The 27,493-nt window shown below is 42.6% G+C and overlaps 2 protein-coding genes across 7 annotated transcripts in view; one reads left to right on the top strand and one right to left on the bottom strand.

Moving 5' to 3' along the window:
- Window positions 1-27,493, bottom strand: part of IQCK (IQ motif containing K) — a 163,754-nt gene that overhangs the window by 61,974 nt on the left and 74,287 nt on the right. For 3 of the 4 annotated variants that reach the window (XM_070761171.1, XM_070761173.1, XM_070761170.1), the window contains exon 10: window positions 22,942-23,004. In XM_070761171.1, the coding sequence (XP_070617272.1) occupies window positions 22,978-23,004 (27 nt within the window). In that variant the 3' untranslated portion in view covers window positions 22,942-22,977. Of the gene's footprint in view, window positions 1-3,908; window positions 3,973-22,941; window positions 23,005-27,493 lie in introns of those variants that run through there. The other variant, XM_070761174.1, reaches the window with a different exon arrangement.
- GPRC5B (G protein-coupled receptor class C group 5 member B) overlaps window positions 1-27,493 on the top strand; it is a 140,027-nt gene that overhangs the window by 89,045 nt on the left and 23,489 nt on the right. Inside the window, exon 1 of one of the 3 annotated variants that reach the window (XM_070761167.1) lies at window positions 22,229-22,306. The exons of 1 other annotated variant lie outside the window; for it this stretch is intronic. The gene's annotated coding sequence lies outside the window, so the exon portion shown is untranslated. Of the gene's footprint in view, window positions 1-22,228; window positions 22,307-26,657; window positions 26,856-27,493 lie in introns of those variants that run through there. One more of the 3 variants, XM_070761166.1, reaches the window with a different exon arrangement.

Raw genomic sequence — 27,493 nt, 5'->3', positions numbered from 1 at the left:
CAAAAAGGATGATGAGACTCTAGAAAGAGTGCAGAGAAGAGCAGCAAAGATTACTAGGGGACTAGAAGCTAAAACATATGAAGAACGGTTGCAGGAAATGAGTATGTCTAGTTTAATGAAAAGAAGGACCAGGGTAGACATGATAGCAGTCTTCCAATATCTCACGGGTTGCCACAAAGAAGAGGGAGTCAAGCTATTCTCCAAATCCCCTGAGGGTAGAAAAAGAAGCAATGGGTGGAAACTAAACAAGGAGAGAAGCAACTTAGAACCAAGGAGAAATTTCCTGACATTTGGAACAGTTTGCCTCCAAAAGTTGTGAATACTCCAACACTTGAAGTTTTTAAAAAGAGGTTGGATAACCATCTGTCTGAAGTAGTGCCGTGTCTTCTGCCTAAGCAGGGGGCTGGACTAGAAGACCTCCAAGGTCCCTTCCAACTCTGTTATAATTATTGGAAAGATGCTGGGAGCTTGAGAGACAGATAGACAGAGACAGAGACAGAGAGAGACAGACAGAGAGACAGACAGAAAGACAGAGAGACCGAGACAGAGACTAAATGTTATTGTGGGGCTTTGATTTATATTTTAGATTTATATTTAGCCCTGGAAAACTGAAAAAAATTAGAGGGGCTAAGATTGGAACAGTGAGGGGATATGGATGGACCCATCAAGGATTTGCTCTAGGAGGCTGTTTTATGGAGAAGCAAAGCAAGCACTGAACGTTAGAAACATAGAAACATAGAAACATAGAAGACTGACGGCAGAAAAAGACCTCATGATCCATCTAGTCTGCCCTTATACTATTTTCTGTATTTTATCTTAGGATGGATCTATGTTTATCCCAGGCATGTTTAAATTCAGTTACTGTGGATTTACCAACCACATCTGCTGGAAGTTTGTTCCAAGGATCTACTACTCTTTCAGTAAAATAATATTTTCTCATGTTGCTTTTGATCTTTCCCCCAACTAACTTCAGATTGTGTCCCCTTGTTCTTGTGTTCACTTTCCTATTAAAAACACTCCCCTCCTGGACCTTATTTAACCCTTTAACATATTTAAATGTTTCGATCATGTCCCCCCTTTTCCTTCTGTCCTCCAGACTATACAGATTGAGTTCATGAAGTCTTTCCTGATACATTTTATGCTTAAGACCTTCCACCATTCTTGTAGCCCGTCTTTGGACCCGTTCAACTTTGTCAATATCTTTTTGTAGGTGAGGTCTCCAGAACTGAACACAGTATTCCAAATGTGGTCTCACCAGCGCTCTATATAGCGGGATCACAATCTCCCTCTCCCTGCTTGTTATACCTCTAGTTATGCAGCCAAGCATCCTACTTGCTTTCCCTACCGCCTGACTGCACTGTTCACCCATTTTGAGACATTAACTGACACCTGTGTGCATTTGTTAGGGGATTTTCCTTGCCTTTGAAATGGCAAGGCTGTCTTTCTGTGCTTCAGGAATCCATGTGTCTGGAGGGGAAGCCGAGCCATCAAAATTTGGCAGTGCGGTTGGAGGTAGCCCCAGATTTGCCAAGAGACAGAGGGGAGGGGATGACTTGGCTAATGAGCGTGTTTGGAAAAGGCCCCGGAGAGAGGTGATCTTATTGCCATTCTATTGTTAGAATTTGGATTGCTCGCTTTTAGTCTGCCTGGCTGCCCCGTCCAAGCAGAGATGGCCATCCGAATGGACCATAATTTGATCCAAGAGTCCCTCAATAAGGACGGTCTTATTAGCATTTCAAAAGGATCTGGGCTTTGAATAATTGATTGTATTTCTTTCCAAGCACTTCCTCGTTAATTCATTACAGAAAAGACAGATGTCTTATGTAAGGCCCCTTCTCTGTTTGGCTTGTAGATCAGGATCAACACAATATGAGCCTTAACGCTTGAGAAAAGAGACCGTGGTTCTTTCCACAATCTGATTGCCCTCCAGACTACGTCGAGACTACGGTTCCCAAAACATTTCCACTCCTAAATTGGCTAAATTGGCTTTTTCTCACCCCCATGCCCTATAAAACAGAAGCTTATTCTAAGCAATTAGCAAACCGGCCGTTTTTTAAAAGAGGCTTAAAAACTCTTTGCGGAAGATGTTTGAGTTATTTTTATTCTTGTTTTGTTCATCTCTGAATCGCTTTCCCACACATTAAGATCACCATTGCAAACATTATTGGTAATGGTTTGTAGGCCTTGCAGAGTTCGTGTATCATTAGTTTTGAGAAGAAGGAAAGGAGAGGAGAGAAGGGAAGGAAGAAAAAGAAAGAAAAGAGGAAAGGAGAGGAGAGGAAAGAAGGAAAGGAAAGAAAAGGAAAGAGGAAAGGAGAGGAGAGGAAAGAAGGAAATTATTTTACTGAAAGAGTAGTAGATCCTTGGAACAAACTTCCAGCAGACGTGGTAGATAAATCCACAGTAACCGAATTTAAACCTGCCTGGGATAAACATATATCCATTGTAAGATAAAATACAGGAAATAGTATAAGGGCAGACTAGATGGACCATGAGGTCTTTTTCTGCCGTCAGACTTCTATGTTTCCATGTTTCTATGAAAGGAAAGGAAAGAGGAAAGGAGAGGAAAGGAGAGGAGAGGAGAGAAGGAAAGGAAAGGAAAAAGAAGAGGAGAGGAAAGAAAGAAAGGAAAGAGGAAAGGAAAGGAAAGAGAGAAGGCGAGGAAAAGAGAGGAGAGAAGAGGAGGAAAGGAAAAGAAAGAAAAGAGGAAAGGAAAGGAGAGGAGAGAAGAAAAGGGAAGAAAAGGGAAGGGAAGGAGAGGAGAGAAGGAAAGGAAAGAGGAGAGAAGAAAAGGAAAGGAAAAAGGAGAGGAGAGAAGGAAAGGAAAAAGAAGAGGAGAGGAGAGGAAAGAAAGAAAGGAAAGAGGAAAGAAAGGGAAAGGAAAGAGAGAAGGTGAGGAAAGGAGAGGAGAGAAGCGAAGGAAAGGAAAAGAAAGAAAAGAGGAAAGGAAAGGAGAGAAGAGAAGAAAGGGGAAGGAAAGGAGAGGAGAGAAGAAAAGGAAAGGAAAAAGGAGGGGAGGGGAGAGGAGAGAAGGAGAGGAAAGGAAAGAGGAGAGAAGAAAAGGAAAGGAAAAAGGAGAGGAGAGAAGGAAAGGAAAAAGAAGAGGAGAGGAGACTAAAGAAAGGGAAAGGAAAGGAAAGAGAGAAGGCGAGGAAAGGAGAGGAGAGAAGAGGAAGAAAAGAAAGAAAAGAGGAAAGGAAAGTAGAGGAGAGAAGAAAAGGAAAGGAAAAAGGAGAGGAGGGGAGGGGAGAGGAGAGAAGGAGAGGAAAGGAAAAAGGAGAGGAGAGGAGAGGAAAGAAGGAGAGGAAAGGAAAGCTAAGGCAAGGAAAAGGAAGCAAAGGAAAGGAACTAACATCAGGTCAAACAGGAGAATAATGAAATAACGGAAGAGGCATGGAGGGCTACTTGTTATACAAGCAGCTTCTCAAGAGGCAGGTCCTCTTTATCATCTGGAAATTGGCTGAATGGTGTAAAAGAGGGAGAACATCTGAATGTCCTTCAGGCTCCTCTCATTAAATTCAAAGTCAAGGGAAGGAAATTACATATTAGATCAATGGAAAGCAGCCTGAGGATAGATGCATTGATTGGGTGCATCTTGGTTAGGCAAGGAGGTGGGATGACACCAAATGAGAACACTAACCACCCCCCCAGCCCCCATTAATTAGATGCTGCCCTAAGTCAGCCGTAACCGTTCACTGTATCTTTATCTCCCTTTTAAAATCTAAAATAGTTTAATCTAAAAGATTAAATCTTTAATAAGAGTTTCCGGGGAAGGAGCCGAAGCAGAGACTGGGTTGGCCCAACATACTAAGACAATCACCTTGGATGACCGAAGAAACCACTGTCTTCTAGGGTCACTCAAACACACTCAGGTATACACAAACCACAATGGCCAGGCTATACATTAGCCACAAGTACGTGGGTCACTTTGATATATTCTTTGGAGTCTTCAGAGAGGGGCGGCATACAAATCTAATAAGTAATAATAAATAAAATAATAATAATAATAATAATAATAATAATAACAACAACAACACACCAGACATTGTGATCGTGGAGAAAAAGAAAGTATGGATCATTGACATCGCAATCCCAGGAGACAGCAGAATTGAGGAGAAGCAGCTAGAGAAATTAGTGAAATACGAAGATCTAAAAATCGAGCTGCAACGACTCTGGCATAAGCCCGTGAAAGTGGTCCCAGGGGTACTTGGCACGCTGGGCGCAGGGCCAAAGGATCTCAGCGGACATTTGAAAACCATCGGAATTGACAAAATCTCCATCTGTCAATTGCAAAAGGCCGCTTTACTGGGATCGGCAAACATAATTCGCAGCTACATCACGCAGTCCTAGGTGCTTGGGAAGTGCCCGACTGGTGATGAAATACGAAATCCAGCATAGTGATCTCGTTTGCTGTGTTGTATTGACATAATAATAATAATAATAATAATAATAATAATAATAATAATAATAATAATAATAATAAAAACAACAACAACAACAGCAACAATAATAATATTCTGTTATAAGACCAGTCAGGGGTCCAACTGGTGTCCTAACCCAGTGATGGTGAATCTAAAGCACTTGTGCCACAGGTGGTACGTGGAGTCATATCATTTTATATATATATATATATATATATTTCTCCACAATTTTCATATGTACCGTGTTTCCCCGAAAATAAGACACTGTCTTATATTAATTTTTGCTCCAAATGTTGTGCTACGTCTGATTTTCGGGGAGTGCCTTATATTTCTCAAATAAGACAAATTCACAGGCAGAAAAGCTGATACCCCCAAAGAAAGTTTATACCGTACGGTACACTGATTATGGTACGGTACCTGTCAGTATGGCACCCACACACACAAACGAGGGCACTTATATGGTACAACAGTACACTCCCGCTATTGCAGCTTCCGGCCACCAGAGGAACTACAGTCTACGCACTGTAGTGGAGACTGTAATGGCGGTGAGACAGCAGCAGACTGTGTCTGCTGTACTGGACGGTACAAAGCGATGGAAGGGGCCAGCAGGGGAACGCCACATTATTACGGTACCACTATGAACAGCTTTGAATGGTACCGTATGTTTTTCCACCGTACCGTATGTAAACTTGACTACGCCTTATTTTTGGGGGGTGCCTTATATTAGCAAATTCTGCAAAACCTCCGACATGCCTTACTTTCGGGGTACGTCTTATTTTCGGGAAACGGGGTATGTATAGGCAGCAAAAACATGTGACACATACAGAATATAGTTTGTCGGCTATGAATAAATTAACTGCCTTGGGAATGGCCCTGGGTTGGGCCGAGAGGCAAGAAGGAAGCTGTGATGCTCCTTCAATATACCAGGGTGATTCAACAGAAAAAAACATATACTGTACAGTGATCCCTCGATTATCGCGAGGGTTCCGTTCCGAGCGGGGGCATCAGCGAGGAAAACCCAGGGAAGGTTCCTGCGGCCGCCCAGCAGCTGATCTGCTTGGTAGCGCAGCAGCAGCGAGCAGACGAAGATCGGGGTTTCCCCGCCGCCCACGCAAAGGGGAAACCCCGATTCGGCTCCTCGCTGCTGCTGCGCTACCGAGCAGATCAGCTGCTGGGCAGCCGAAGGAACCTTCCCTGGGTTTTCCTCGCTGATGCCCCCGCTCGCCCGCCCGCCGCCCGCCGCCCGCCAGCAAGAGGGGGAGAGATAGAGAAAGAGAGAGAAGGAAAGAAAGAGATGAGAGAGGGAGGAAGAGAGTGTGAGAGAGGAAGAAGCAAGATAGAGAAAGAGAGAGAGAAAGAAAGATGAGAAAGGAAGGAAGAGAGTGACATCATCGGGTGGGAAAAATCGTGATATAGCGTTTCGCGAAGAACGAGATCGCGAAAATCGAGGGATCGCTGTAATCCTTCCCTGGTACAAAGCTGAAGGGATTAGATACTGTAGCCTAGAGGTTAATTCTCTGCCTTACAAGGCAAAGGCTGCAAGTTCAAATCCCAGTGAGAGGGTACGGCTAGCTGATGAGGCCAGAACAAGGCTGAAATAGATCTATCCTAGTCCTCCCTCTGTTGTAAGCCACCCCGAGTCCTTGGAGAGGGGTGGCATATAAATCCAAATAAATGATTGAATAAACCTTGGGTTGATTACAGTTCGTAACCAACATGGCTCTGTTAATAAATTGGAACTTGGAAGAAGGCCAAAGTTTGGACTTGGATTTATTTCTCAGATGCTAATTTTGTATAAATAAATAATAAATCTCTCACTTTTCCTAAATTTATATACAGTGCTCAAAAAAATAAAGGGAACACTCACAGATCTGAATGAATGAAACATTCTCATTGAATACTTTGTTCTGTACAAAGTTGAATGTGCTGACAACATGTGAAATTGATTGTCAAGCTGGAACCAACTCCCCCCCGGAGATTAGAACTGCCCCCACCCTGCCTGTCTTTTGTAAACTACTCAAGACTCATTTATACTGCCAGGCATGGGGGAGTTGAGATAGCTCTTCCCCCTAGGCCATTACAAGTTATGCATGGTAGTTTTGTGTGTATGTTTGGTTTTATAATAGGGGTTTTTAGTTGTTTTTTTATTATTGGATTGTACATGTTGTGTTTATTATTGTTGTTAGCTGCCCCGAGTCTGCGGAGAGGGGTGGCATACAAATCCAATAAATTATTATTATTATTATTATTATTATTATTATTATATTATTATTATTATTATTATTATTATTATTATTATTATTATTATTATTATTATTATTATTGCTTTCTGTTCTGTCTGGGTCACTCCAGAAGCCAATACCAACCCAAAAAGAGAAGCCAGACACACTGGTAAAAGGCAAAGGCAGTTTTATAAAATCCAAGAAAAACACAGGTAACAGAAAATGTCCTTACAACCAGGAAAATGCTGTATCTTCAGATATATCCACGAAGGCAAAAGTCCATGCAGCAATACAGAATTCTTGCTGCCAAGCCAAGGCTATAGATAGCAGACCTATACCTCCCACGGATCTTCCAAAGCTGCTGGGCCACAAGCCAGGAACAGAGACGCCGAGAAACAAGACAGGATAATGCCAAGCTGATAACACTCCACATGGCTACAAGGGCTTGCCTGCCTTTTAAACCCTGCTGATGAGGACCACACCCAAACCCAGCTGTTTCTACTTCAATGGTGAAAATATCTCTTTAACTGCTCCTTTCATTACTCTGAACGTCGCTGTCTCATGTCAATGACAGCTTGTGCGTCATCACCTAATGACTCCAAGCTACTGGCTGGGGAGAGCCCCCCCCCCCCCGGGGCTCTCATGCTGTTCTCCTTCATCCCATTCCTGATTTTCCTCTCCCCCGTCCAACTGTTCAGCCCCCTCCTCTGCGCTGTCCTCCTCCTCTGGGCATGGAGCCAGCAGAGACACAGCTGGTCCCTGAGCAGCCTCAGGCTGAATCACAACACTTTCTAAGTGGACAGTGTGATTTCACAGAAGTTTGATTTACTTGGAGTTCTATTCTGTTGTTTCCCTTTTTTTTTTTTTTTTTCTTTTTTCTTTTTAGCAGTATATGTCATCAGCACATCCCACAATATTTATTCCTCGAGTAAATATTGTCTCTGCTCTTGTCGACTTCCACTGACCCCAGATTGGGTTATTATAGAGCAAGCAATGTTTCCCTCTCTCTCCTGCCAATGAGTCATAGATAATTTTTCTGCGAGACGCTTCTCCCAAATGCGCTTTTAAAAAGCCCAAAATTATAAACCCACCCCTTCCCAAAAAAGCTAAAATGCCCCTTATTGCTTCGGTTATCCTCTTCCAATATCAACCTCTGTGTTGCAAAAAAATAAAAGGCAACCCAGCCGTGGTACCTCGGGTTAATTGCTTGCCTGTGTCCTTGGCAGACTTTTCTCGGGCTCCCGACACCACCAGCAGCACTTGATCCTTTTAAAGAGATTGCAAATACTCATCTACCAGCAAGAGTCAATTAACTGCATTTATTGGTTTCATCTGTCTCCCAGGCTGGGGTGGGTTGAGGGGGGGGTTGTCGGTGCTGGTAGGCTGCTGTCAAAACAGCTCCAGCTGTTTTAATAAAGCTTCACGCTTCCTATCTAAAGGTTATGTCCCTGCCTTCCCTTCTCTCCCCACCCAACCCGCCTCTTCCAACCCATAATAATCTAGACTCAGACATTGGAGAGGCTTGTGTTGTGGTTAGCTCTGGCCCAGCTCCTGCCCCAAGGACTGAGAATGTGGGGGAGACATCCACATGCCGCAGGCTTGTTTTGCCCCCCCCCCCGGTGGAATCTGCTGATGAAGGCTCCTCTGACCTAGAAGACATGAGTGACAGGGAGGAGGAGAGTGTGGCAGACAGCTCAGAAGGAGATCATGGCATCAGACCAGAATATCTCCGAGACCGCATTCTGCTGCACGAATCCCAGCGACCGATTAGGTCCCACAGAATGGGCCTTCTCCGGGTCCCGTCAACTAAACAATGTCGTTTGGCGGGCCCCAGGGGAAGAGCCTTCTCTGTGGCGGCCCCGACTCTCTGGAACCAGCTCCCTCCCGAGATTAGAACTGCCCCTACCCTCCTTGCCTTTCGCAAACTGCTTAAAACCCACCTTTGTCGTCAGGCATGGGGGAACTGAGATATCTCCCCCAGGCCTATATAATTTATGTATGGTATGTTTGTAGGCATGTCTGCTTAAAAATGGGTTTTTTTAACTATTTTAAATTTTAAATTGTAAATTATTAGATTTGTCAGGAATTGTTTTTATTGTATTGTGAGCCGCCCCGAGTCTACGGAGAGGGGCGGCATACAAATCTAATAAATAAAATAAATAAAAAATAAATAAAATTATCTAGCTCCTCCTTCGATTCAGAACAAGAGTTAATGATACAGCCATGTATGCGGAGAGCGATGCATAGGCAACAACAACTGAGAGATTATTATCAAAGAAAATGAGGCCACCTGTGGTTGGGTGGGGCTGTGGTCATTAGTGAGGCTGCTATAAATAGCAGCCTGTGGGTTTGGCCATTGTGGAGGATTATCTGATTGTTGTGTTTCATGACTGCTTTACTGCCTTTGACCTTTTGTATGCTGATTTTTCTCTGATTTGAAACTAAACCAGAGCAAAGTGTGTTTCACTTTGTGAAAGAAGAAGGACTGTGAATTGCCTCACAGCTGCAAGCTAAGTATCTCAGAACTGATAAGGGACTTGTACAAATTACCAGGTTGTTTGGAGACGAGTGCTCTTTGCTATACCAAAAGAGGGCTTGGTCTAAGTGAATTTTCATTATAAAGAACATTGTTTTGAATTTTCAAACGTGTGTGTGTCTGAAATTTGTACCTGTGAATTTTTGGGAGGAGTCTACCAGAGAGCCCGACAGAACAGTTTGCTTGCAGAGTTCCCTTCCCTGTGCCACTTGACTCTGCCGTGCGATCTTCATCTTTTTACAATGCGAATTCAATAAGTGGGACCTGCTTGCTGGGTTAACCCATGAGCCAGCTTTTCCAATGCACCGAATTAACCAACTAACCGCATGGTGGATTGCACAACGCCCCCACCCATGAAGGGGACCAACTCACCTTGATAGATAGACAAAAGAATCAGGTGCAATTGGGAAGATTCCTTTCTTAAGCCTATGCACAGGAATCTAGTCAATTAAATTCAGGGATCAATTGGCTCCAGATAAGGGTTGACTGAATTGAAGAGGGATTGGATTTAGACTGTTTGTGGCAATGTAAGGATTCTGGGCTGATGACGCACTTGATTCCACCCCCACCAGCTCTGCCTGCTCTTCTCCTACACCGACATCCTATTTAGTAATCTATCTATCTATCCATCTATCTATCTATCTATCTATCTATCTATCTATCTATCTATCTATCTATCTATCTATCTATCTATCATCTATCTATCAATCTATCTATCTATCTATCTATCATCTATCTATCAATCTATCTATCTATCTATCTATCAATCAATCAATCTATCTATCTATCTATCATCTATCTATCAATCTATCTATCTATCTATCTATCATCTATCTATCTATCTATCTATCTATCTATCTATCTATCTATCTATCATCTATCTATCAATCTATCTATCATCTATCTATCTATCTATCTATCTATCTATCATCTATCTATTTATCTATCTATCATCTATCTATCTATCTATCTATCTATCAATCTATCTATCTATCTATCATCTATCAATCAATCTATCTATCTATCTATCTATCATCTATCTATCTATCTATCTATCATCTATCTATCTATCTATCTATCTATCTATCATCTATCTATTTATCTATCTATCTATCATCTATCTATCTATCTATCATCTATCTATCTATCTATCATCTATATCAATCAATCTATCTATCTATCTATCTATCTATCATCTATCTATCTATCTATCTATCTATCATCTATCTATCTATCTACCTATCATCTATCTATCAATCAATCTATCTATCTATCTATCTATCATCTATCTATCAATCTATCTATCTATCTATCATCTATCTATCTATCATCTATCTATCTATCTATCTATCTATCTATCTATCTATCTATCTATCTATCTATCATCTATCTATCTATCTATCATCTATCTATCATCTATCTATCTATCTATCTATCTATCTATCTATCTATCTATCTATCTATCTATCTATCTATCTATCTATCTATCTATTAGATTTGTATGCCGCCCCTCTCCGAAGACTTTAGTAAGTCATGTAATGTCATGTTACATGACTTTAGTAAGTCATGTAAAGACACCATTAGGTTTCTAGCTGACCTTATTAAGCATATTATAAGGACACTTATAAAAACTTAGCTTACCACATTTTTGGCAATATAAAATGCACCTTTTCCCTCCCTAAAAAGAGGCTGGTAATTTGGATGCGTCTTATACTCTGAATATAGCTTTTTTTTTTGCAGGTTTTTTTTTTCATTGCTCTAACTTGCTCCGAATAAGTTTCTTTCCAGCCCTAACCAAGCGCTAACAATGTTCCCAGCTCTTACCGGCTTGCAAACTCTTTCATTGTTACTCTCTGCCAAGAATGTTTTCCAAGCCCTAAGTCTTTGTAGGGTTCTTTTCCATTATTTTACTTGCTTTGAATGTTTCTTTCCAGCCCTAACCAGGTGCTACCGATGTTCCCAGCTCTTACTGGCTTGCAAGCTCTTTCATTGTTACTCTCTGCGAAGAATGTTTTTCAAGATCTAAGTCTTTGCAGGTTTTTTTCCATTGCTCTACTTGCTCCAAATGTTTCTTTTCTGGTGGTAATGATGTTCACAGCTCTTACTGGTTTGCAAGCTCTTTCATTTTTACTCTCTGCAAAGAATGTTTTTCAAGCTCTAAGTCTTTGCAGGTTTTTTTCCATTGCTCTACTTGCTCCAAATGTTTCTTTTCTGGTGCTAATGATGTTCCCAGCTCTTACTGGCTTGCAAGCTCTTTCATTTTTACTCTCTGCAAAGAATGTTTTTCAAGCTCTAAGTCTTTGCAGGTTTTTTTCCCCATTGCTCTACTTGCTCCAAATGTTTCTTTTCTGGTGCTAATGATGTTCCCAGCTCTTACTGGCTTGCAAGCTCTTTCATTTTTACTCTCTGCAAAGAATGTTTTCCAAGCTCTAAGTCTTTGCAGGGTTTTTTTCCATTGCTCTACTTGCTCCAAATGTTTCTTTTCTGGTGCTAATGATGTTCCCAGCTCTTACTGGCTTGCAAGCTCTTTCATTTTTACTCTCTGCAAAGAATGTTTTTCAAGCTCTAAGTCTTTGCAGGGTTTTTTTCCATTGCTCTACTTGCTCCAAATGTTTCTTTTCTGGTGCTAATGATGTTCCCAGCTCTTACTGGCTTGCAAGCTCTTTCATTGTTACTCTGCGAAGAATGTTTTTCAAGCCCTAAGTTTTGCAGGGTTTTTTTCCATTGCTCTACAAATGTTTCTTTCCTGGTGCTAATGATGTTCCCAGTTCTTACTGGCTTGCAAAAGCTTTTTCATTGTTACTCTCGCCAAATAAAGTTTTTTTTAAAGCCCTAACCAGGGAATAAAATAAAGTGCTGAAACTGACCAGTCTAAGGACGCTAGCCAGATGAATACTGGTAAGCAGATTCTTTTCCCTATTTCCCTCCCCCAAAACTAAGGTGCGTCTTATAGTCTGAAAAATACAGTATTTAAAATAATCTGGTGTTTCCCCCTCTCCTTAAATTCCAATTCACCTTCTGCATTAGAAATCGCTGCTCCCAAATTGTCTTTAGGTTGCGTCAGGAAAGGTCCAGTGGTGAAATTCATTTTTTTTTTACTAACGGTTCTGTGGGCATGGCTTGGTGGGCGTGGCAGGGGAAGGATATTGCAAAATCTCCATTCCCTCCCCACCCCAGAGGAAGGATACCATAGGGACCGGCCAGCTGGTCTTCGCATGCATGGGAGTACCAGAAACTGGAAAAGCTACTCTCTGGCATGCATGCTCAACCCAGTTGGTCTTTCTAAATACATGTGCGCCAGAAACTGGAAGACCAGGTAATCAGCGCACATGCGCCCACCATAAACCAGAAACTCAGCTTCTCAGCGCATGTATGTGCGACGGGGGAACTGCGCTTCCAGTTTCTGGTGCTCCCCTGCACATGCGCACGCTCCTCTATGCACATGTATGTGCACCAGGGGAACTGTTCTTCTGGTTTCCAGTGCTTCCCTGCACATGCTCCCTTGCACATGCGCACGAGCCCTTCATGGCATCGGATCAGAATATCTCCGGGACCGCCTTCTGCCACACAAATCCCAGCAACCGGTTAGGTCCCACAGAGTTGGCCTTCTCCAGGTCCCATCGACGAAACAATGTCATCTGGTGGGACCCAGGGGAAGAGCCTTCTCTGTGGCAGCCCCGACTGTCTGGAATCAACTCCCCCCGGAGATTAGGACCGCCCCCAGCCTCCTCGCCTTTTGCAAACTCCTTAAAACCCACCTCTGCCATCAGGCATGGGGCAATTGATTCCCCTGGGCCGTTTCTGCTTTATGTATGGTTTTTGTCTGGTATGTATGACTGTTTTTATATTAAGGGTTTTAAATTGCTTTTTAACTATTGGATTTGTACTGTGTTTTTTGTTATGAGCCGCTCTGAGTCTCCGGAGAAGGGCGGCATACAAATCTAATAATAATAATAATTATTATTATTATTATTAATTATTATTATTATTATTATACTAGATATAAATATACTAGAGAAATTAGTGAAATACGAAGATCTAAAAATCGAGCTGCAACGACTCTGGCATAAGCCCGTGAAATAATAATAATAATAATAATGTATGTGCACCATACATTGTTGTTGTTATTATCATTATTATCATTATTATAATTATCATAATTATCATTATTATTATCATCATTATCATCATTATCATCATTATCATTATTATTATTATTATTATTATTATTATCATTATTATCTGTTCTTCTGGTTTCCAGTCCTTTCCTGCACATGCGCGCAGTGCCAAAAAGGTTCAACAACACTGTAATTTAGAACAACGTAATTTAGAACTAACCACGCTGCTCCATGGATAATAAACATGCTTTGTCACAAACCGTTTCAGAATCATGTAACGTGCACGCTCTCCCCTCCACAGAGCAGTGAGAGTTTTCTTAAGGTCAACATGCTCAGATGTACATTTCACTGAAGATTGGAATAACAGCCCATCGGGCTTTGTAATCTTTCCACCAGGGCAGGAGCTCCGTTGAACACAAGTGAACGTTGAACGCTGTCAACCTAGGCACGGTTACAAAAATTGCTTGCTTGCTTATTGATTCCTGTTGTGGTTAAGGCCCTCGAGCTAGAAAGCCTGCGAGGGTCTAGTCCTGCCTTCAGGCATTGAAAGTCAGCTGGGTGACCTTGGCCCAGTCACTTTCTCCCAGCCTTAGGAAGGAAGGAACGGCCGACGGCTTCTTTAAAAAAAAACCTTGCCAAGAAAGTTTCAGGGACATGTTCAAGCAATGTGAGAAAATATTATTTTGTTGAAAGAGGAGTAGATGCTTGGAAAAAACTTCCAGCAGACGTACCGTGTTTCCCCAAAAATAAGACAGCGTCTTATATTAATTTTTGCTCCCAAAGATGTGCTATGTCTTATTTTCAGAGGATGCCTTATTTTTTTTCAATGAATTGTATCCTGTATCCTGCTGCAGAAAAAATGCATCCAAACATGCAGCCGCATGTTGGATGCGTGTTGGATGTGTTTTAAATCTGATTGATGCAGCGTTTGGGGATGCAATTTATGGACAGCAGTGTTATTCTTGACAAATGTATCTTTTTCTTTTATGTACGCTGAGAGCATATGCACCAAGACAAATTCCTTGTGTGTCCAATCACACTTGGCCAATAAAATTCTATTCTATTCTATTCTATATGTTCTGTTTGGGAATGCTGAGAAACGAAACATCTCCTACGTCTTACTTTCAGGGGATGCCTTATATTAGGCAATTCTATGAAATCTCTCCTATGTCTTACTTTCAGGGGTGACTTATTTTCGGGGAAACAGGGTAGCTGGTAAATCCACAGTAACTGAATGTAAATATGCCTGGGGTAAACATATATCCATCCTAAGATAAAATACAGGAAATAGTACAAGGGCAGACTAGATGGACCAGGAGGTCTTTTTCTGCCGTCAATCTTCTAGGTTTCTATGCTTGCTAGTGACTTCATGAAACCATTTTTTGGACCTCTCTTGGAAACAACATTAAGAATATTGGATAAGTGGCAGGAGAAAAGTCCCTCAAAACTGTCAGACTTTCTACTAAATCTGCACTTCTATTCTACTAGTTTTTCTCATCATTCCTATCACCCATTTCCTCCCATGTTGACTGTATGACTGTAACTTGTTGCGTATATCCTAAGATTTTTATTAATATTGCTTCTTCATTGCTTATTTGACCCCTATGACAATCATTAAGTGTTGTATCACATGATTCTTGACAAATGTATATTTTATTTTATGTACGTTGAGAGCATATGCACGAAGACAAATTCCTTGTGTGTCCAATCACACTTGGCCAATAAAATTCTATTCTATTCTATTCTATTTTTCTTCTTGGCCTTGAAGTCCCCATTAACTCCCTTTTCTCATCGGTGAAAACGTTGGCATCTGTAACCTCCTTGAAGTGATTTAACCCAGCAATTAGTAAAATCAAATGCCTTTCTTGTTTAGTCTGATCAATGTACAGTGTGCTCAGCTGCAGTTTACGCAACACTGCCAGACAAAAAAAACCCACTTTTGTTCTGTTGCCTAAGATTGTTGGCACAATCTTACTTTTTAGGGATTAGGAAATGGGAAACGGGAGACATGGCCTTGTTGGTGGTAGCTCTAAGGCAGAGGTGGGAAACTAGGGCCTCTTTAGGACTTGTGGACTTCTTCAACTCCCAGAATTCCTGAGCCAGCAGGATTATTATTATTATTGGATTGTCAACTGATTTGTGGATTTCTCAAAGTGGCGTAATTAGTTGGTGGGCAACCCTAGATGATCTTCAAAGTGCATTCCAACCCCTGCATGCTATGATTATTTAATAACAATAACAACAATAACAACAACAACAACAACAACAACAACAACAACAACAAGAGTTGGAAGGGACCTTGGAGGTCTTCTAGTCCAACCCCCTGCTTAAGCAGAAACCCTACACTATTTGAAACAAATGGTTATCCAACATCTTCTTTAAAACTTCCAGGGTTGGAGCATTCACAACTTCTGGAGGCAAGATGTTCCACTGGTTAATTGTTCTATTTGAGACCTATAATAAATATTTTGAGCTAATAATAGAGAAGGCTACATCCCCAAGTTGGCTGGGGAATTCTGGGAGCCGAAGTCCACCAATCTTAAAGTTGCCAAGGTCGGATACCTCTGAATTGACACATAGCATCAAGCAGTGGGTGCGTCTTTTACAGAGGCAGAAAGATTAGATTAGATTTATTGGATTTATATGCCGCCCCTCTCCGCAAACTCGGGGCGGCTCACAACAATAATAAAAAACAGTACATAATAACAAATCCAATGCCCACCAATCTAATTACAATTTAAAATTCATAAATTCATAAAAACAGTCCCAATAAATATAAAAAACAGGCACACAGTCAAACAGTCAAATGGCAAAAACAACATGGGCAAGGGGGAGATGTTTTAGTTCCCCCATGCCTGACGGCAGAGGTGGGTCTTAAGGAGTTTACGAAAGGCAGGGAGTGTGGGGGCAATCCTAATCTCAGGGGGGAGCTGGTTCCAGAGGGTCGGGGCCGCCACAGAGAAGGCTCTTCCCCTGGGTCCCGCCAGACGGCATTGTTTAGTCAACGGGACCCGGAGAAGGCCAACTCTGTGGGACCTAACTGGTCGCTGGGATTCGTGCGGCAGAAGGCGGTCCCTGAGATATTCTGGTCTGGTGCCATGAAGGGCTTTATAGGTCATAACCAACACTTTGAATTGTGACCGGAAACTGATCGGCAACCAATGCAGACTGCGGAGTGTTGGTGTGACATGGGCATACCTGGGGAAGCCCATGATTGCTCTCGCAGCTGCATTCTGCACGATCTGAAGTTTCCGAACACTCTTCGAAGGTAGCCCCATGTAGAGAGCGTTACAGTAGTCGAGCCTCGAGGTGATGAGGGCATGAGTGACTGTGAGCAGTGACTCCCGGTCCAAATAGGGTCACAACTGGTGCACCAGGTGAAAATGGGCACCAGTTGCAACGAGGTCGGATACCTCTGAATTGACGCATAGCGTCAAGCAATGGGTGCGTCTTTTACAGAGGCAGAAAACTTGCAGGGCAATAAATAAAAAGCAAATAAATAAATCTGAAAGACAATCTTGGCCCGAGATCAGTCGCTCAACTCGCTACGTGCCGTGGCTGTGTTCTGACTCAGGGCTCAGTTCGATAGCAGTTGGCTTCAGAGTTCTTCAGCCTTTGGAGGAGAGAGGAAAACTCTCAGAACCAAAGCTTCCCCGTGTGGCTTTTAGAAAAGATCCCTGAATCCTACATACAGACACCAGGACTTCCAAAGCAAAGGCGGAAATGCAAGCTTTTTATATTGCCGCTTTAATCCTATTAGCAAAGAAGCTGATGACAGCTGGCTTAAAGCCAGGAGCGGCAAAGTGGATTTTAGGTATCAGAGCAAGTTTCCCTTTCAGAAGGACAAAGTCTGGCTTTGCTTTCATAATTTCCAATGTTTTTCTCTCTCTCTTTCCCCCCCACCCTTCTCCCTCTTCCTGAAAAAACCACTCACGCACCGGCTGCTATTGCCCAAATGTTTTGGCCAACACCGCCATCTAGCGACTTCTACACGAAATGCGGCCGGAGCAGAATTCTGAATTTGCAGCAGCTGTGAAGCATTTCACTGCAGGAATGCAGTCCTTTGCATGAGTGCAGTTTGTTGCATTCCTGAGCAAGCCAAAAGCGATCAAACTGCAGTGGTTGCTTGCAATTTGAGCGATGGGAGAAGCAAGGATAATTCTTCCCCACACACACACACACACACACACACACACACACACACACACATACTTTAGCCTAAAAATTGTTTCATACCAATGCAAAACAAAGTTATCCTGAGGTTTTGTGTGAAAATTCCTGCTTGGACAGCACAAAGAAAACAAATATCTACCTACCTACCTACCTACCTATCATCTATCTATCTATCTATCTATCTATCTAACTATCTATCTATCTATCTATCTATCTATCTTATCTATCTATCTATCTTATCTATCTATCTATCTATTTATGTATCATCTATCTATCTACCTACCTACCTACCTATCATCTATCTATCTTATCTATCTATCATCTATCTTATCTATCTATCTATCTATCTATCTATGTATCATATATCTACCTACCTATCTATCTATCTATCTATCTATGTATCATCTACCTATCTACCTATCTACCTATCTATCTATCTATCTATCTATCTATGTATCATCTATCTATCTATCTATCTATCTATCTATCTATCTATCTAGTTTAAGTTTAAGTTTAATCAGATTTGTATGCCGCCCCTCTCCGCAGACTCGGAGCGGCTCACAGCAATAACAATACAATGTAAAACAAATCTAATATTTAAGTTAATTTAAAAAACACTTGGGGCCGCTTACAACAATGTATAACATTTTAGATCCAATTAATTAAATATAAAATATAAAAAACCCAAGCCTGAACACACAATGCTGGATGTTGCAATTCAGCAATTCTAGACAGACACAATTCCTCACTGGTGTCTTCTCAGTAGCCTTTTGTAAGAACTACAGAATACAGACTAGCAGACTTGGGAGGGACTTGGGAGGTCTTCTAGACCCCTTAATACAGTTCCTCATGTTGTGGTGACCCCCAACCATAGGTCTAGTACCAATTCTCCCAATTGAGCTTTAAGATGATTGGAAGAAAGATCAGAGGGACACGCCCACTGCAAACGCCTGATTGGTCAGATTGTAAAAATATGTTCCAGGGCGCCAGGATAGAAGCTTTGGTTCCTAGTACCAGGGAAAATTTGTCTTTTCCCCTGGTCTTTGGCGACCTCTGTGAAACGGCCATTCGGCTCCCAAAGAGGTCCTGACCCCTGTTGAGAACCACTGCCCTATACTATTTCCAAACAAGTGGCTGTCCAGTCTCTTCTTAAAAACTTCCAGTGTTGAAGCTTCCACAACTTCTGGAGGCAAGCTGTTCCACTGATTAATTTTTTCAAATGTCAGGGACTTTCTCCTTAGTTATAAGTTGCTTCTCTCTTTTATGACCTTTCACCCATTGCTTTGTGTCCTGCCCTCGGGTGCTTTGGAGCAGTGATTTTCAACCTTTCTTGAGCCGCGGCACATTTTTTCCATTTACGAAACCCTGGGGCACATTGAGCGGGAGGGGGGGCTAAAAAAAGTTTGGACAAAAAAATTTCCCTCTCTCTCTTCCTCCCTTTCGCTCTATTTCTCTCTCCCTCCCTCTTTCTCTCCCTTCATCTTTCTTTCTTTCTCTCTCCATCCCTTTTTCTTTCTCTTCCTTCCTTCCTCTCTTTTTTGCTCTCTTTCTCTCTCCCTCCCTACCTCCCTCTATGTCTTTCTCTCTCTCTCCTTCCCTCCCTCTCTTTCTCTTTCTCTCTCTTGCTTTCTTTCTCTCTTGCTTTCTTTTTCTTGTTCTCTTTCTCTCTCTCTTGCTTTCTTTCTCTCTCTCTCGTTCTCTTTCTCTCTCACTCTTTCTCTCTCTTGCTTTCTTTCTCTCTCTCTCTCGCTTTCTTTCTCTGTCTGAGCTTCGCGGCACACCTGACCATGTCTCGCGGCACACTAGTGTGCCACGGCACACTGGTTGAAAAACACTGCTTTGGAGAATAGCTTGACTACCTCTTCCTTGTGGCAACCCTGAGATATCGGAAGACTGCTATCATGTCTCCTCTGGGCCTTCTTTTCATTAAAGGAGCCGTGCCCAGTTCCTGCAATCGTTCTTCAGATGTTTTAGATGTGATGTTTTTGTTATATTGTATTATTTATTGTGAGCCGCTCCGGGGTGGCATACAAATCTAATAATATTATGATTATGATGAATATAATTTATTATGATTATGATGTCAATACAACACAACAAAAGAGATCACTATGCTGGATTTCATATTTCATCACCAGTCGGGCGCTTCCCAAGCACCTAGGACTGCGTGATGTAGCGGCGAATTATGTTTGCCGATCCCAGTAAAGCGGCCTTTTGCAATTGACAGATGGAAATTTTGTCAATTCCGATGGTTTTCAAATGTCCACTGAGATCCTTTGGCACTGCGCCCAGCGTGCCAAGGACCACTGGGACCACTTTCACTGGCTTATGCCAGAGTCGTTGCAGCTCGATTTTGAGATCTTCGTATTTCACTAATTTCTCTAGCTGCTTCTCCTCAATTCTGCTGTCCCCTGGGATTGCGATGTCGATGATCCATACTTTCTTTTTCTCCACAATCAAGATGTCTGGTGTGTTATGCTTCAGAATTCGGTCAGTCTGAAGTCGGAAGTCCCACAGTAGTTTTGCTTGCTCATTTTCGACCACTTTTTCGGGCTTTTGATCCCACCAGTTCTTTGCCACTGGTAGATGGTAGTTCCGGCACAAGTTCCAGTGGATCATCTGTGCCACAGCATCATGTCTACGCTTGTAGTCAGTCTGTGTGATCTTTTTGCAGCAGCTGAGTATGTGATCGATTGTTTCATCTGTTTCTTTACAGAGTCTGCACTTTGGATCGTCTGTTGATTTTTCAATTCTGGCTTTGACAGCATTTGTTCTAATGGTCTGTTCTTGTGCCGCCAGTATTAGTCCTTCTGTCTCCTTTTTGAGTATTCCACTTGTAAGCCATGACTAGGTCTTTTCTTTATCCACTTTGCCTTCAATCTTTTCCAAGAACTGGCCATGCAATGCTTTGTTCTGCCAACTGTCCATACGACATTGAGTTACATTTTTTCTGTACTGGTCCTTAGTTTGCTTCACCTTGAGAAGCTTCCTATTGTTGACCTCCATCAACGCTGATTATTATTATTATTATTATTATTATTATTATTATTATTATTATTATTATTATGTTTTAGCCTCCAGTCCCCTAATCATCATGGTTGCTCTTCTCTGCACTCTTTCTAGAATCTCCACATCTTTTTTTGCAGATGTTTCATAGAGCAAAGATTTTTGCAGCCTAAGCTATAAACCCTACTGAGGCAACAGCAAAATTAAAGCAATCACAACAGTACATTTGATTTCAATTAGACACTGCCTCCAAGGAAGAATTACTCAGAGAAGGATCAATTAAGCCAAGAAGCCTTTTAATGTTTGAAAAGCTAGCAAGCTTCTTTTCTCTCTCTCTCTCTTTCCTATTCATTTGTTTTCACCGGGGATAAATGATTCCTGGCAGTCTTCTTCTGGATTTATAAAGTCTCAGAGTCAGTAGTAAATTAAGAACATTTCAGCCAAGGCAGGAAGTTTTGTTAGTATTTGTATTTGTATTTATTAGATTTGTATGCCGCCGCTCTCTGAAGACTCAGGGCGGCTAACAACAATAAAAAAGACAATGTGAACAAATCTAATATTAAAAATAATCTTAAAAACCCCAATTTAAAGAACCACTCATACATACAAGCATACCATGTATAAATTCTATAAGCCTAGGGGGAAGGGAAATTTCAATTCCCCCATGCCTGACGACAGAGGTGGGTTTTAAGGAGCTTGCGAAAGGCAAGGAGGGTGGGGGCAACTCTGATATCTGGGGGGAGCTGGTTCCAGAGAGTCGGGGCCGCCACAGAGAAGGCTCTTCTCCTGGGTCCCGCCAAACGACATTGTTTGGTCGACGGGACCTAGAGAAGGCCAACTCTGTGGGACCTAACCGGTTGCTGGGATTCATGGGATAGTAACCTCTGCTAGTGTAGTTTTCAAAATATAAATAAATAAATAAATAAAATAGGGTGCTAGCATATTTCTCAAGGGATATGAGCCTGGAGGCGCCTGGCAAGATTGTCAGCATCAAGAGCTTTTATGGATGGGTTGAAAAGGAAAATGGATAAATTTGTAAGTATTCTGAAAGCAATTTAAATGAATTAGAAATAAGTATGTAAAAACCTAGATGGCAAAAAAGAGAAATGGTGGCAGCATTTGATAAACTATGTAACACAGACTTAAAAGAATTAAGATCTGAGAAAATGATGATTAGAAGTTGTTTTTTGAATTTAATGTTTTATTTTGTTTTTTTTCCTTTCTTTTCTTTATTTTATTTTAGACTGACTTAGTCTGATTTGTTTTTAGACACAACTCAATTCTTGAACTATGAATTTATTATGTAAGATGTTTTTAGATATATATGCCATTAAAATATGGATACACTTATGCATCATAGATATGATTGATTATGATGATGTATGTTTTTCATTTATGTATGTTTTAAGGTGCAGAAAAATAAAAAAACCTTTAATAAAAAAAGCGCTTCTGAAGGATTGAGAGGCACCGTGCCAATATTAGAATAATTTTTCTTCTTCCTCCTCTTTTGTTTTTCTCCTCCTCTTCCTCCTCTTCCTCTTTTATCACTTTAGGTGTTGAGGTGTTGGCTCTTCAGGTAGCCTCAACCATATCTGTCTTGATAGCATTATGTGTGGGGTTGTTTTTTTAAATCAAATTTCCCTTTTGCCTTCACTTCACAAAACTGCAGAAAAAACAATTGCTGCCAACCTGCCTTCCACTGAGGACCTGTATACTGCACGAGTCAAAAAGGGCAGTGAAAATATTTACTGACCCCTCGCATCCTGGACACAAACTGAGTTGAAGTCCAGATATCTTCAAGTTACCAACGTTGGGAAACACTGCTCTAAGGTATCCACATTCTTTCTGCCCTTTATTTGCCCCCATATAGTCATTTTTAAAATCCAGAACGGTCTCACTTGGGATCCAACTTCAGCTGAGCCATGAACATAGTTATAGTTATAGTTAATTAGATTTGTATGCCGCCCCTCTCCGAAGACTCGGGGCTACACACTTGCTTTATCAAGAAGAAGGAAGGGTAAAGGTAAAAGGATTAGGCCTAAGTCTGCCTTATATAACTCCGGAATTTTCCATAATGAAGAATTAGTGCAGCTCTGGGTCAAATTGTTGGGCTCTTCTTGTTGGGCTCTTATGAGACATCATATATAACGCACTACTTTCTGCATGGAGATGTCATGACACACATCTCAGAGTTTTGACAGATTGTCTGAGACATCAGTCTTGTTATCATTTGAGGGTTTTTTCCCACCCTCCCCAATAGAAGCAATGATGCTATTGTCAAATTCTACAACCGAGTGGAGGAAACAAAATTGGTAAGTTTTCTCCACATTCACCCACAGCTGGAATTCACTCAATAATTCTGAAAGGTCAAAAAAACCAAGAAACAGTCTTTAAACTGGCTTATTATTATTATTATTTTTTTACAGGCTGGAGGCTGGGATTGCTTTAAAATTTTATCTAGTTACCTTTCCAGGTGCTTCTAGGATCAGACTGTGATTCTGTTAGAAGTGATCAAGCTCTGAGGCATCCTGTAGATTGAAAATGAGATTGAAATTATACAAAAGCCTTTCTTTCTTTCTTTCTTTCCTTCTTTCTTTTTTTCTTTCTTTCTTATTCTTTCTCTTTCTCCTTCCTCCCTTTCCTTCCTTCTCCCCCTTTCCTTCCTTCCTTTTTTCTTTCCTTTCTCTGTTTTTTCTTTCTTTCCTTTTTTCCATTTTCCTCCCTTCCTTCATTCTTTTGTTCCTTCCTTCCTCCTCCCTCCCTCCCTTTCCTTCCTTCCTTTTTTCTTTCCTTCCTTCCTTCTCTCTCTCTTTTCCTTTGTTCCTTCCTTTCTTCCATCCATCCTTCCTTCCTTTCTTCCTCCTTCCTTTCTTCCTCCCTTTCCTCCTTCCTCCCTTCCTTCCTTCTCTTCTCTTCTTTCCTTTCTCTTTCTTTCTGTCCCCAGTTCAACCTTCATGCACAAACATCCTCCCCTGCGAATGCAAGTCAATGTTTAGCACCCCTTTAAAAACCTATCGACTTGCACTACTGCTTTGCACTACTAAGCATTAAGCCATTAATCTAGTGGGGAAGTTTACCATTCTGCAAGGCAACCTGTCAGCCTTTTATGACACGAAGCACACCAACCCTGCAGTGTCCACCAGGAAAATTATTCGGGGTTATTCAGAAAAAAAGAAGGAGAGAAATAACAGATTCCTGCACAAGAGAGGTAAGGAAAAGGTGTCTTGTTTATGTCTATTGCCCAAGGCTGAGATCACTTGTCTTAGCTCACCCAAGGATGGGTCAGACTGGAGCTATTTAATCCTGACCCACTTCTTGCCGTCGTCCTGAAGCCCATCAATCTCCCCACCTCACCCCGTCCGTTTGATATACGTCTTGGGCTGTGTTTGCGCAATAACCCGTAATCTGGTTATTGGATTAACCTATTTACACCCACCCACGAATCTCCAGCCAAATCCAGCTGTCTGGATTTGCGTGCAGATTAAAGGGATCCTCTCCTCCCCCACCCCTGCTGACACCCCCCTCCCACTGAGAAAAATGAAATAAAGATGGTGCTGGAGGGCTTAAGAACTCGGAGCAGAGGCACAGTGGTTGCGCGGCGGTCCACAGGGACTTGCCACTCGGATCCAGGCAAGACTCAATCTCACACTACTTACCAGAGCTTACAAAACTTTTGCCAGACCCATCCTCGAATACAGCTCATCTGTCTGGAACCCATATCGCATCTCAGACATCAACACCCTTGAAAATGTCCAAAGATACTTCACCAGAAGAGCCCTTCACTCCTCCACTCGAAACAGAATATCCTACGAGACTAGACTTTCAATCCTGGGCCTAGAAAGCCTAGAACTAAGACGCCTTAAACAAGATCTAAGTATTGCCCACAAAATCATATGCTGCAACGTCCTGCCTGTTGGCGACTACTTCAGCTTCAACCACAACAACACAAGAGCACACAACAGATTCAAGCTTAATATTAACCGCTCCAAACTTGACTGTAAAAAATATGACTTCAGTAACCGAGTTGTCGAAGCATGGAACTCATTACTGGATTTCGTAGTATCATCCCCAAACCCCCAACACTTTACCCTTAGATTACCTATGGTTGACCTATCCAGATTCCTAAGAGGTCAGTAAGGGGCGAGTACAAGTGCACTAGAGTGCCTTCCGTCCCCTGTCCTATTGCTCTCCTATATCTCCTATACCTTTCCTCTATTCCTATATCTCTTCTTCTATTCTTTCATTGATATGTTCTATTACTTTATCTTCTTTTCTATTATTTCTTAGATATATTTTACTATGAGTATCTCCTCTATAACCTTCATCATGTATTTTACTGTGTGTGTGTGTGTGTGTGTGTGTGTGTGTGTGTGTGTATATATATATATATATATATATATATATATATATATATATATATATACCCACTAAAACCCTCATTGTGTATTGGACAAAACAAACAAATATAAGTAAGTAAGTAAGTAAGTAAGTAAGTAAGTAAGTAAGTAAGTAAGTAAGTAAGTAAGTAAGTAAGTAAGTAAGACTCACAAAAGAGGCTGGCTGGGAAATCCACAAGGAAATGAAAGTGTTCCGTTGGCTGAGAATAAAGAAGAAGAAGAAGAATGTATTTGCCTTTCTTGGTTGCATTCACATTAGGCTTCCCTGGACTAGATGGAACAGATGGAAATTCATCAGTGGAAGGAAGGAAGGCTCCATCCCTGGAGGTTTTGAAGAAGAGATTGGACAGTTGTTTGTCCAGAATGGTATAGCAACAGCATTTAGCAATAGCAACTTCAGATTGTGCAGAATGTGGCCGCGAGAGCAACCCTGGGCTTTCCCAGATATGCCCATGTCTCCTCAACACCCCACGGCGTCCACTCTTTGAAGACTTGGGGCAACATACAAATTTATTTATTTGTTTGTTTGTTTCATTTTAATTTTTTATTTTATTTGTCAAACATGTATAGCGTGGTAGTAGTTTGTATAAACATAATTAAAAGGCAACAATAAAGAGGACGGGAGAAGCAACTTCGAACTAAGGAGAAATTTCCTGACAGTTGGAACAATCAATCAGTGGAACGACTTGCCTCCAGAGGTTGTGAATGCTCCAACACTGGAGGTTTTTAAGAAGATGTTGGATAGCCATTTGTCTGAAGTAGTGTAGGGTTTTGTTGCCTAAGCAGGGGGCTGGACTAGAAGACCTCCAGGGTCCCTTCCAACTCTTGTCATTCTGGGCTTCCATCTCGGGACGTGCCAAAAACGTGCAGAACTCGATTAGGGTTAATCTGGGTTTACGTATTAGATGCTGAACTTGGGAAATGGCATTGGGTTTTTATTTTATTTTATTTATTCATTTGTCCAATACACAATACATATGGAAGAGAATAGACATGAAGTAATATATGTAAAGATAATATGTAAAAATAGAGAAGATATATGAAAGGAAGAAAATATATATGATATATGAGATAAAGGAGAGTCAATTGGACAGGGGACGAAAGGCACACTAGTGCACTTATGTACGCCCCTTACTGGCCTCTTAGGAACCTGGAGAGGTCAATCGTGGATAGTCTAAGGGAGAAATGTTGGGGGTTAGGGGTTGACACTATTGAGTCCGGTAATGAGTTCCACGCTTCGACAACTCGATTGTTAAAGTCATATTTTTTACAGTCAAGTTTGGAGCGGTTAATATTAAGTTTGAATCTGTTGCGTGCTCTTGTGTTGTTGCGGTTGAAGCTGAAGTAGTCATTGACCGGTAGGACGTTGCAGCATATGATCTTGTGGGCAATACTCAAATCGTGTTGATCCTGCCTAAGCAGGTGGTTGGACTAGAAGACCTCCAAGGTCCCTTCCAACTCTGTCATTCTGGGCTTCCATCACGGGACTTGCAAAAAAACTTGATTAGGGTTAATGTCCCCGAGGCTTAAATTTGCCAACGGCATTGATCGGGCCCCTCGGGTGGGTGGGTGGGGGATTTCCCCTGCGAACGCAGCCCTTGGAGACGGGGGTCCCTCCAAACCTCGGAGACTTCAGCGCCGCGGAGCCTTTTCCCGGCCACCCGGGGGCGCCGGGGACCGCGGAGCCGTCGAGGGGGCGGGGAGAAGGGGGGGCGAAGGCGGAGGGGGCAGGGCGTGGGCGGGGCTTCCCGGACAGCCCCTCCCCAGCCAGGAGGGGCCGGAGCAGAGCCGAGGGGGGCGAGCGGGGCCGGCCGGACAGTTGGCGACGGCTCGGGGAGACTGCAGGAGCGCGGCCCTGGAAGGGCGCCGCTGGTTCCGCTCTATGAGCCCGGCCGTGGCTGCGGCGCCCAGGGACCGGCTGTCCGTCGCCCGGGGGCCGCTGTGACCCGCCAATCGGCCGAGGAGACACCGAGGCAGCCCGGGTGAGCCGGCGGCGGCGGACGAAAGGGAGGCTCGGATTCCCCGGGAGCGCAAAGTCCCGAGCGCTCCGGTCTCCAGCGCGCAAGCAGCCAGGGGCTCCGGGGAGGCGCAGTCTGGGGGTCCCCCCAATGCCACCCGGGAAGGCGGCTAAAGTGGGGGAAGCCCTCTCGAGGATGGTACTGAGGTTGGGGGATCGGTTTCTCTCCCCATTGCCCCGAGGCGCCGGGTGGGAGCTCTGCCGATGCCCGTCGGTTCGGCCGCGGAGGATGGGAGAGTCTATAAGAAGGGCGAGGGAAACTGGCTTTGAAAGTGGGGGGGTGATGGGTCTTGGAGCCTGGCGCGGTCACTGGCAGGGGGGGGGTGAAAAGAAAGTGGCTTTGAAAGTGGAGGATGATGGGTCTTGGAGCTGGAGGGTGAGGAATGTGGCTTTTAAAATGAGGGACGATGGGTCTTGGAGCTGGGAGGGAAAGAAGGTGGCTTTGAAAGTGGGGGATGATGGGTCTTGGAGCCTGGCGAGGTCACTGGCAGGGGGGAAGGGCGAAAGGAAAGTGGCTTTGAAAGTGGAGGATGATGGGTTTTGGAACTGGGGGGAGAATGTGGTTTGTAAAGTGGGGAACGATGGGTCTTGGAGTCTGGCGCG

This window comes from Erythrolamprus reginae, chromosome 9 (assembly GCF_031021105.1).
Source record: "Erythrolamprus reginae isolate rEryReg1 chromosome 9, rEryReg1.hap1, whole genome shotgun sequence".
In the NCBI taxonomy this organism is placed as follows: Eukaryota; Metazoa; Chordata; class Lepidosauria; order Squamata; family Dipsadidae; genus Erythrolamprus; species Erythrolamprus reginae.
This window is presented reverse-complemented; position numbering and strand designations above follow the sequence as displayed.